General features: G+C 45.7%; 1 protein-coding gene across 1 annotated transcript in view; it reads right to left on the bottom strand.

Annotated features, from left to right (window-relative positions):
* Window positions 1-12,315, bottom strand: part of KIAA1549L (KIAA1549 like) — a 131,764-nt gene that overhangs the window by 80,263 nt on the left and 39,186 nt on the right. Inside the window, exons 10-11 of the mRNA XM_055547332.1 lie at window positions 6,398-6,561; window positions 72-262 (exon numbers count right to left, since the gene is read on the bottom strand). Coding sequence (XP_055403307.1) covers window positions 72-262; window positions 6,398-6,561 — 355 coding nt within the window. The remainder of the gene's footprint in view (window positions 1-71; window positions 263-6,397; window positions 6,562-12,315) is intronic.

Raw genomic sequence — 12,315 nt, 5'->3', positions numbered from 1 at the left:
GCTTCAGCTCTTCTCCCTATCAATTATTTCTCTCGCTGACACAGAGAGGCAGAATCTGGCCCCGTGCCTACCTCTTTCTGGTTTCGATGGATTTGGCTGTCTTGATGGTGCTTCCATCCTGAGGGGCATCCCTTTCCTGAGAGGCAGGAGCATCTCTAACGGGTAGTGGGAGGACCACCGTCTCCTGAGTCACCGGGATGACCTCCTCGTCCGCCCCTTGCTGGCCCAGGTGCTGCTTGGCATAATCAAAGCCCTGCACAGGCTGCAAAGAGGAAACAGATTTGCAGTCATGTTTCTGGCAAAGTGTAATGCTCATAGCAGCTTTAAGAGAAGACAGGCGGGAAAGTGCACATGATGGGACCATACTTAGCTTTCCGATGAATACGAGTTAACTCAAATCTCCATCCTGATTTCTGTCTCTACGAAATCAAAGTCCACATTAATTCCACCTAGCTACAGAACTTCCATAGATAAGACTCAGAAAAATGAATAGTATAAACAAGATGCAAATATGTTTACAAGTTCTTTCAAGGATTTTAGACCACTTATTCTAAGTCACTGGATACTGCTAATTAGAAGCTCTTAATTGCTACATTAAACAGGTCCTGCCTCTTCTACATAAGAATAGTTCTGTCATCCCTTAAGTCCTGTGAAATAACAGGTTTTGTGACTTTGCCAAGTCATTGAAATCTGAACCTCAATGTTTTAATCTGAGAAATGAAGATTATCATATCTGTTCTACCTTCACCACCCTACAGTGTTACAGAGAATCACAGATCTGAAAACAAAAGAGGAGAAACACGCTACCACATGTGAGGCAGTATAATTATTAAAATAAAATGGAACTTATGGAATCACTCTCTAATCCAGACCATTCCCTTTAGCAGGCTAGCTCACCTCTCATTTGTCATGACTGAGAAATTAGCAAGGTTTTTATTGCAGTGTCTGAAGTCCCAAGTGAATAGGGCAGCTGTGAGCAAAACCCAACAGACATGTATTAGTGGGGTAATAAAAAACCAAGAAGCTTGTTTAAACAATTCCTGTGAGTGTCTCTATTCTGCTCTATGCCCCAAAGCAGCACAATATGGATTTGAGGCAGGACGATGGGGTGGCTAGGAGCAGCAACTCTGAAAACAGCCTGGGTTCAAATCCTGTCTCTGACACATATTAGCTGTGTGACCTTGGGTAAGTGGCTGAGATTCTCTGCACATGTCTCCTCACCTGTAACATGGAGAGAATATAGTGTGAGCAGGATCAAACGTGTATGTCTGTGACAGTGATATTTAACCACCCTCAAAGGGACGCTGTGTAGATAAGTAAATTCAAGCCCAGCATTGAGCTAAGTACCTGACACATAGTAAGTACTCAATCAATATTTGTTAAAATTGTTTTCCTGCCTACTAAATCATTGGCCAGGTGAAATGGACATCAGCGATTCTCTTTCAGAAAATTTGGGGTGAAAATTAACCTCTATCGTTTGGGTTCTATCAGAACTTGATATGATAAGACATTCCTCTTTTAGCACCTTACTTAGTCAAGAACTGTAACAGGAAGGCCAGATTAAATGGTCTAAGACCGTGGCCCAACCCATCACATCGTGTCTCAGAATAGGAGGGAGTTTTATTGCTAAATCCAGAAAAGCTTCCTTTTTCAAGCTGTCTGTAGTATAGCCAAGGGCTTCTCCAGTGGCTTGGCAGTAAAGAATTTGCCTGCAATGCAGGAGACACAGGAGATGTGGGTTCAATCCCTGGATAGGGAAGATCCCTTGGAGGGAGACATGACAACCCATGACTTGCTGATGTTCCTAGAATACTGAACCTGCTTCTCCTATAAACAATTAATCACCAGTTGAACTCGACTGAAATGTTTTTGGAAACTGACCTCTTCTCCCCAGGTCCAGTGCTGTACTGACTCTGCCATGGTCTTGTAATTTCGATTCTGCTCCTTTCCAGACCCATCCTTGACAATCCTCCAAAGTTAGAGGATTCCTCCCTTAGAAATCCTCCCTTAGAAATTAATCAGGTCATCACTCTCTCATTAAAAACTCTCTCTGGCACCCAAACTCTTTGGCAAGGCATTCAAGACCCTTGAATTCTGTGTGAACCCATGTGTCCAGTCTCATCTCCTATTGGTCCCTTTTCTGTTCTACCCTTATCCTCCCATTATCCTGTTCAGTTTTGTTCCAACTCTAGTTATTGGGCATTGGCTTGTGTCAGGGACTGTGCTTGGTGCTGGAAATAAAAAGGTGAATAATAACTGGCTCCTCTACCCTCAAGAAGCTCACAGTTTCAGTTTCACTTGATATCGTTGGTATAATACTGAATATATAACATGAGTTATGTCATTTCATCCTCACTGTAGCTCAAGGAGGTAGGTATTGTTATGGTTCTCCATTTTAAAGATGAAGAAACTGAGGTTCAGAGAGGTTCATCAGTTTCCCCAGACTCACTCAGCTGGTCTATGGTGGAGCCAGGATATGAATCCAGAACCATAGGGGCCAGAGCCAGAACACCCAAACACTGCTTGATGATTCATCCCGCCGCCTCTTCTCTCTTCCTGCCACCTAGGTCGGGCATCTCCTACCACACTTCGTCTGGCTCCTATTTTCAGTCTCCTGGCCTGTGTGTGAGCCATCGGCAGTCTGCAGCAGCGGCTAAGAATTTAGTGAAAAGGACAAGTTGGTGCTGGCTTGTCCCCCTCATTTCCACCTTCTTTGGTTCCTTCACACTGCACTGGATACTTCAGGGGACTGAGCTGATGATGGGTGACCAGAAGGACATTAAGGAATGACAAGCTTAAGATGTGGCCTTTGTTATTAGGTTAACAAGAATCCCTATACATGTTCAGTACTTACAGCCTGCAAGACACTGACACCTCATTTCATTCTCACAACAACCCTATGGGGAAAACTGGGCAAACAGCACAGTCTCCACTTTATGGGTAAGAAAACAAAAGCTCAGAGAGGTTCAGTGACTTGCCCAAGACCACACAGCTAGGTGGTGAAAGACTCAAGACTTGTACCCTGCTCTTTTGACTGACAGGATAGTGGTCTTTTAACCTCCAACTTGAAAATCACCTGAGATTAACTAACTGCCCACTGGACACACACTGGAAACCCCTAACACTACTAATACAACATCATGAAACATTTATAGTTGCTTTAATGAGTTTTGTAAAATTATCAAATCAAAATAATCCCCAACAATTTTAATGGTAGACATGTTACCTGGATATTTTTAAGAAACATGTGTAATAATAAAAATCAACTTACCTATAATGTTTATTCTGTACAGGGCACATTCAAAGTAATTCACATAACTCAATCCTCACAACAAAGTGTAAGTGAACACTGGTATCACCCCCAATGCACAGATGGGGAAAACTGAGGCACATATAAATAGTATGTGAGAAAAGAACAGGGCATCTTTAGGGGGTAACTGAGCCATCCTGAGCAGGCCATGCCAACCCTCCAAGCTCTGTTTTGTGTCTCCATATGGCCTTAACAACTTTCTCTTCAGGTTGCCTGTTCCAAGGGGCCATGTTCTCTTCAGTTATATGAAGGGACCATCTGGGGAAAGTCTGTGAATCCAATGACAAAGAGGAAGCAAAGTGAACTAGGAAGAAAGGAGGTGACAAAGGCATGACACCCAGCTCTCCTCCTGTGTCGATCATTTTTTTAACCTTCTGCCTGCGTCCGGCTGACTGCAGTGGTAACAGGCTTACGTCTGTGGTATTGATACCTTGTCTCTGAAGAAGGGAGCAGGCAGGTATGGCCTGATCTCGGCTCTGAGACAGCCACACTCACCTCGTCTGAGCCTGCTGGGTCTACTAGTGAGGCTCAGCAAAGGTCCCCAGCCGTGTCCTCTGGCTCCGCAGCCAACATTCTTACAGATGCAGCGGTGTCCCTGGAGACTAGGAGACCATCCTCCCCATCTCTGGGTTGGTGACAATAGCTAACTTTCTCTTCCCACCTCGTCCCTTGGCACTAAATGAATTCTGCTCACACAGCCAGGTTGTGAGAAGTGACGCAGGCGGCTCGCTCCTCTGGCGAATGCTGCAGTGTCCCCGGGTTGCACCAGCAGAAGGAGTGTGGTGAGAAGGAGGCAGTTCCACCCCACTGGTTTCCCGTGATAACAGGGCTTTGGAAATCAAAGTGCGTAGCCCAGCCTCACTGAGGGAGAAAACAACCGCTGCCACCCCCACGAGTGAACTCAGTCATGTCACGCAACATAAATTTGCTTGATTTTCCACAGCAGCTGGGTATCTCTTGAAGCACAATGTGCTGGGCAAGGACATAAAAGGGGCTATGAAAACCCACAAACGTGAATCTGTTCCAGCCTCAGACAGCTTTCCAGCCAGGGGATATGCTGAAATCATGTGCTGCCCAGCTCATCTCAGCAAATTAATAAAATTCTGCCTTCATCAATCACATGAAGATGGCATTTACAACCTCGGTATGGCATGCTTTGCATTCCTGGACTTGGCTGCAATTAGATTCTGGTAATTACTGTTATGTCTGAAAGGCTCAGATTGTAACTGAGCTAAAATGGAAATGAAATACCCCCTCTTGGAATAGCTTCATTTTTCACTGCTTGGGTAATTACCAACATCGTGCCGCGTCCTGGCAGCGGGTACCTTTGTGTCAACAGACACGGAATGACATTCTCTGGGGTTGGACTCTTCGCTAGACAGAGTGTCTCAGCAAGCTGCAGCTTCTCAACAGGTGACTCGGCTTAATAAACAACCAAATTCATTTGATTTCTTTTGTTGAAGCAAGGTATGGTCATCCAGGAAGAACTAGGCATGCGTGACTCCCAGCAAGGACAACCACCAAGTCATGCGGTCCAGTGGATGTGCAATTCCATTCTCTATTTCATTCTTGCCCAGAGAATTAGGCAGAACAAGCGCAGAGGTTAGGGGCTGGAGGAGGGTTCTACCCACCAAGTGTCAGGGTTCAGGATGGTGTATAATGTAGACAAAGCCCAAAGACTCAGGTGTGGACCTGAGTGCCCCCCTCTGCTGTGGATAAGTCCCATTGTCTCTCATTCTTTTGAGTTTCTCTGCAGTAAAATGAAAATCATAAGAGCTGCCCTGACTTTGACCTACCTCATAGGACTACTGTGATGAGCAAACAAGGTGACAGACCTAGAAGAGCCCAGGATATTGTAAGACATTATTTAAACATGATATGATAATCTGGGTAGTAGAGGTTATTATATTCCTTTTGGGGACTATGGTGAAGGGAGCTACATGACCAGAAAACTTGTTATTGCTGAGTTGCTCAGTCGTGTCTGACTCTTTGTGACCCCATACTATATAGCCTGCTAGGTTCCTCTGTCCATAGGATTTCCCAAGCAAGAATACTAGAGTAGGTTGCCATTTCCTGACCCAGGGATCAAACCTGGGTCTGCTGAGCCGCCAGGGAAGTCCGACTGGAAAATTCGCCTTCAGAATTTCCCCAGTTTGCCCCTCTCCCAGTCACTGGAGGGGGATGGTGCAGCCCAGTGGAGGCTGTGGACGGTGGATGGAGCCCGCCGCTAGCCTTCAGTGGAGCCACTGAACTGGGGTTTGACAGCTGCCCTGCCAAGGCTCTGCAGCTTGGTCATCATGCAGCCTTTTTTTTTTTAAAAAAAATTATTTATTTGACTGTCTTAGTTGCAGCCAAGTCTTAGTTGCAGCATGTGGGATCTAGTTACCTGACCAGGAATATAGCCTGGAACCCCTGCACTGGGGGCGTGAACTCTTAGCCACTGGACCACCGGGGAAGTCCCCGTCATGTAGCCTTTAAAGATCAGCCACTCTGGCCAGGGGAAGAAGGAAGGTTTTGAGGGTCTGATGTGCCCCCAAACAGCCTTGAGTTAGGAGCCAAGACACCTGGTTCTACCATCAGTTCTGCTACTTACTCACTGTGCCATCATGAAAAAGTCACTTCTCTGTAAAAGGGAAGGTGTCAGATCAGATGAGCTCTGAGACCCCTTTCAAGTCTATCTAATTCCTCATTTTCTGTACCTCTGTTTCCTCCTCTGAAAAATAATGTTCTTCCTCAAAGGGCTGCTACGAAGAGTAAGTGAGCTGGTACCTGCAAAGCACTGAGAAGCACTTAGAGCCAAGAGTTATTGTGTCCCAATTATAAAAATGAAGGTTTGCACAACAATGCAAATATCCTTAATAATACTGAGCTGAACACTTTAAAAGGGCTAAATGGTGCACGTTATGTTATGTATATTTTACCACAATTTTTTAAACATTCAAATAAGTAACCAAAGGGTCTCCTTCAACTTGAGGACTGAAGAGGAGGTTTCTGAAGGTATTTGCAATGACCTCAGTGGCCAAAAGGCAGGCAAAGCCCCCTCGGGCCAGGGTTCCTAGCCCTCTCCTCTCGGCTTCCGACACATACCTTTGCTCGCTGAGGCAGGTTCATCATGGTGTCTGGCTTGAAGTCGTTCTTGTTCTTGCGGCAGAGCACGGCAGTGATGATGATGATGATGACGGTGACCACGGCGATGGGCGCCAGTACTGCAGCGATGATCCACAGGTTGTTGGGTGGGTTCTTCACCACGGCTGCGGAGTTGAGGGGGGAAGCATGTGACCAGGAGCTCAGGGAAGCAAAAACACCCCTGAGATAAGCGCCTCCAGTCCCCAGTCATGAGGTGGTTGAGAGGCTTTGGGCTCAGAAAGGCTCTTGCCTTGACAAGTGACTCCAGGTCTCTGAGTCTCAGTGTCCCCATCTGTAAAATGGGCTATCTTGTGGTGAGGCATCAGAGACAAGGTACATGTGGTGCTTGGTGTAGCCTGTAGGAGGTGCTCAATGAATGAAAGTCTTTACTAGGACCAGGAGGAGGAAGAGGAAGATGGATTGGGATCAGTTTTCCCCACTGGTGATGTCCGTGAATCAGAAGAAGAGAGAAGAACTCTGAGGATTAGTGTGTTGCTTCAATCAGGAGGCAAAGGTCACAGAGAGATGACTCGAAATATTATAGTGAAGTCGCCCTCTGAATGACCAATGAATAAAACATACCTGAGTGGACGGATCTGCTCCCATCCTGCCATGGTCAGCTGGGGATGCTTGGAAATGCCATGCTCTAATCAATACCATGTCCGATTAGACACGGGTAATCTGGCCAGACAGTAGGGAAGGTGGTGGGCAAGATGGCTGTGACTGGTTGTTTTAGCTTGTGATACTGTCTGCTAACAACACACATGCTCTCATCTCTCCCACTCCCTGGATGATCTCATAGACTCATGGCATCAAACACCATCTGGGCTGATGATGCTCATTTACATAGCTCTAACTAGGACCTCTACCCCAAACTCCAGATTCCTATATCCAACTGCCAACTCAAATCTCCAACTGGATACATATGAGATGTCTCAAATTTAATACATCTGGAACACAACTCTCAATCTCCCACCCCCTAAAACCTGTTCTTGTGATATTCTCTTCTCCAATAAGTGGTAACTCTTTCCTTCCAGCTGTGCAGGCCAATAACTGTCATCAGTGTCAACCTGTTTCTTTTATTCCCTCCCGACATCCTATTTGTCAACAAACCCTGTCATCCCCATCTTCAAAATATATCACTTCTTTCTATTGCTATGGTCCAACCTAGCAACACGTCTCACCTGAAAACTCCTGCAATGGTCTCCTCCCTTGTTCTCTATAGTCTACTTGTAACACAGAAGCTGGAGTGATCCTTTGAAAATTCAGATCACAACACTCTTCTGCTCAAACCCTGCAAAGGCTCCAACCCCACTCAGAGTAAGAGCCACAGTACAATTTCTACAAGGCTTTAAGTGATCTGCTCCAGCCAACCATCCTAGTTACTTCTCTGCTCTTAAAGCTCTTCCTTCAACTCACTCTGTTCCAGTCTACCTTCCTCTGACTGTTCCTTAAGCATGCTGGACATGCTTCTGCCTCAGGGCCTTTACATCAGCTTATTCTTCTACCTAGAACACTCTTCACCTAGATATCCACATGACTCTCTCCCTCATCCCTTCAGGGCTCTGAACAAGTGTCACTATATCTGTGAGGCTTTCCCTGTATTCTTTGTAAAATAACAATCCCTGCCCCAGGCACTCTCCATCCCCCTTTTCCTACTTAGTGTTCCTTTAAATCAGTGCTTCTCAAACTATAAAGTCAAAGTGTGAAAGTGAAAGTCATTCCGTTATGTCTGACTCTTTGCGACCCCACGGACTATACAGTCCATGGGATTCTCCAGGCCAGAATACTGGAGTGGGTAGCCGTTTCCTTCTCCAGGGGATCTTCCCAAACCAGGGATTGAACCCAGGTCTCCCACATTGCAGGCGGATTCTTTACCAGCTGAACCACTAGGGAAGCCCAAGAACACTGGAGTGGGTAGCCTATCCCTTCTCCAGCAGATCTTCCTAACCCAGGAATCGAACCAGGATCTCCTGCATTGCAGGTGGATTCTTTACCAGCTGACCTAGCAGGGAATTCCCTCAAACTAAAGTGCATACCAATCACCTGGGAATCTTGCTCAATGTGGATTCTAATTTTGTGGATTGGGATGGGTCCACCTATAATAGGTTCTTCAGGACACCAGTCCACCATCTTCTCTGTCTACTGGCTGTCTGAATAAAGTCACCATTCCTTGCCTCAACAACTTGTGTCTCAATTTGTTGGCCTGACATGTGGTGAGTAATATGAGCTTGGACTTGGTAACATGCCTAATAAGCTCCCAGTAGATACCCATGCAGCAGGGCCCCAGGCCATACTTGGAATAGTGAGACTCTAAAGTATATGTCACCATCTGCTATGATACATACGTTATTTGCTCACCATCTGTCACCCCCTGCCCCTCATTTAGCACATATACCCTAACAGAGCAGGGAGGTTTATTTTTTGTCTCTTGTTTGCTGCATCCCCAGGGCTAGAACAGAGCCTTGCACATAGTAGTGAAAAGTGAAAGTGAAAGTCGCTCAGTCGTGTCTAACTCTGGGACCCCATGGACTATAGAGTCCATAGAATTCTCCAGGTCAGAATACTAGAGTGGGTAGCCTTTCTCTGCTCCAGGGGATCTTCCCAACCCAGGGATCAAACCAGGGTCTCCTGCATTGCAGGTGGATTCTTGACCAGCTGAGCCACAAGGGAAGCCCAAGAATACTGGATGGGTAGTCTATCCCTTCTTTAGCAGATCTTCCCAACTCAGGAATCAAACTGGGGTCTCCTACATTGCAGGCAGATTCTTTACCAACTGAGCTATCAGGGAAGCCCCTGCACATAGTAGGTGCTCAATTAAAAGCTGAATGAATGTATAACTAAACTATCATTATTCCTGTTGCAATTTGGCTCCCCATACAGGTTTCCACAAAGGATAGAGTAAAAGCCATTTAAGGGAGAAGTTCCCTTCTCCCTGGTAGTTTCCATCCATGAAACTGTGCTGTGTGTGCTAAGTTGCTTCAGTCGTGTCCAACTCCCGGTGACCTCATGGACTGTATTCTGCCAGGCTCCTCTGTCCATGGAATTCTCCAGGGGAGAATACTGGAGTGGGTTGTCATTTCCTTCTCCAAGTTCCAATCCACATTTTAAATTAAATACTTTCAATCTGGTTTATATATCACTCTCTTATAAGTCTGGTTAGCGTAAGTTGGTACTCCTGATCCTGTTTAACTCTGGGGGCTGCTAAATTCACAAAACTGAGGACTCAAGTCTGGAGTACAAAGACCCCACCAGTAAGCATCACATGGTGAGGACCTGCCTGAGGAGCCAGCTGGTCTTTCTCTGACATCAACCACCCCCAACTGCCACTGGCACCTCATTAGCCAAGATTTACCTCCCCTCAGGCAGCTCTTGGCTCGGGAGTGCTATTAGTACAAAATAACTTCTTTTCCACAGTTTTTGTCAATCGGTGATTAATCACATTATTAACTTCTGAAAACAGCTCATTAGATAATGTGCTTCTGTTGACATTAAACATGTAATTGCTGCTGCTTTTAGTAATTCAGTATTTCTATGTGAGTTTTAGGCCATTAACATTTTTTAAAGCTTAATGCTTCTGTGAAAAATATCAATTTTGGCTATTCTATCCTGATGGGGAAAAATGTATAGTGTATCAGAACATGATACCCTAAATATATTTATATGTATTTTTTTCATTAGCAAGAATGAAATATTAACATGAGTTCAGCTTTTACTCAGCTTTATTGTTTTGATGGATGTGTGCAGTATGGAAAATCCTTTCACCTCTATTTAAATGAGGAAGGAATAAAGGTATGCTATGTACATTAATAAATTCATTTAACGGTCAAAGCGATAGTAAAGTTAGGTCAACTGAAGTCATCCAAACCTAATATATTCATTGGCATAATGATCTAAAACTACAAAGTCAGGTACAGAGGTGAAAAGGAACAAATGGCTATTTAATTTGCAACAATGTCAGAGGAAGGATAGGAAACTGAGACAACACATTCTGAGCTTCTACTGTGCGTTAGGCACTGGGATACACTCTTTGTCAGGCTTTTACTCTCATACCCATTTTGCAGATGAAGAAACTGAGCCCCAGGGAGGTTAGACTATGTGTTTTTTTTAACCATAAAAAGTCATTTCTCTGAAATATACAGTATAAGTCAGCTCTGAGTTAATGCATATGAATGGGAGTGTGTGCATGTATGAGTGTATACACACAAAGTATTGGTCAGAGCGAATGAACTCAAAAGGTCCCTATAATCTGAACTCAGAATTACTCTCATGTAGAGCAAATGGTGAAAGGAGAAGGAATCCATTCAAAAAAGTTCTCAGCTCGTCTTCATGACTCCCAAAACATGAGAAATCATGACTGGTGTGAGTAGACACAGGAAGGGTTTAACTCAGATCCCCAAAGCTGGGGAGAGCTCAGGCCCATCGTGCCCCTGCCCACACGCTCTTGCGGCTCTCATCCCACTCAGGTGTGGCCCATGAGGCTCTACCGCTGGTGGACCCTCTGCTGCATCTGTGACTCATCATTGCTGCTCTCTTCCATCAGGGACCTCCTCACTGGCTCTCAAACCCCACCCCTTCTCTGCCTGGAACTTTCTCCCCAGGTATCCTCAAGAAGCAACTCAAAAGTTGCTTCCTCAATATCGTCTTCACACCCCCAAACAATTTAAGATTGCAACCATTATCTCCTCGGCATCCTTCAGCCTCTTCCCTGCTTAAATTTTCTCCGTGGTACTTACTAGCATATAACATATTATTCAGTTATTTTGTCTGCTTAATCTGCCCACTTAGGAATATAAGATCCATGTGGGCAGAGTGTTTGCCTGCTTGGCTCACAGCTGTATCTCCAGGGCCTAGAACAGTGCCAGACATATACTAGGTGCTCAATAAATATTTGTTGAAAGAATGAGAGTTCCCTTTACTGAAGGGCCAGTCTATATAGCTTTCTTTAAGTGATATTTTTTGAGATCGATGTCTGACGGCCACATAAGGGAAACCAGTTCCTGCCCTGGTCTGCTCGTGTATGGGAAGAACTGTCCTACGCCATCAGCTGGATAAGCTCTCTGAGGGACCCCTCACTCCAGATCCTGCAAAGAGCAGATAAAAACCTCCATCGGGAATGCAGCCACTTCTTTAGAAGTCACTGCTGCCCCATTTCCCGGAGATGACATGGGGAGAGCGGGCATCACACATTCCACTATAGGGCACTGCCCGTTGGCCCTGTGTTGTGTGTGTGCTAAGTCACTTCAGTCGTGTCCAAGTCTTTGCAGCCCCGTGGACTATAGCCCACCAGGCTTTTCTGCCCATGGGATTCTCCAGGCAAGAATACTGGGGTGGGTTTCCATGGCCCTCTCCAGGGGATCTTCCTGACCCAGGGATCCAATCTGCATCTCTTCCATCTCCTGCACTGGCAGATGGGTTCTTTATCACTAGTGCCACCTGAGAAGCCCTGCACTTCGGCCCTAGACCTAGCAATTTAGAAAACATTGGAACACACAGTACGGGATAAGGAGGTGTCTGTTCAACACCGTGATTCTCCATTCAAAGTGCTGACCTTAGATTTACATCGAAGGCTGATTTAAGAACTATTAGGAGAAAATGCGGAGAAGGCAATGGCAGCCCACTCCAGTACTCTTGCCTGGAGAATCCCATGGACGGAGGAGCCTGGTTGGCTGCAGTCCATGCGGTCCTAAGAGTCGGACAGGACTGAGTGACTTCACTTTCACTTTTCACTTTCATGAACTGGAGAAGGAAATGGCAACCCACTCCAGAATTCTTGCCTGGAGAATCCCAGGGACAGAGGAGCCTGGTGGGCTGCCGTCTATGGGATCGCACAGAGTCGGACACGACTGATACAATTTAGCAGCAGCAGCAGGAGAAAA

Source organism: Bubalus kerabau, chromosome 15 (assembly GCF_029407905.1).
Source record: "Bubalus kerabau isolate K-KA32 ecotype Philippines breed swamp buffalo chromosome 15, PCC_UOA_SB_1v2, whole genome shotgun sequence".
Classification (NCBI taxonomy): Eukaryota; Metazoa; Chordata; class Mammalia; order Artiodactyla; family Bovidae; genus Bubalus; species Bubalus kerabau.
Note: the sequence above shows the minus strand (reverse complement) of the source record. Positions and strands in the feature narration are given on the sequence as shown.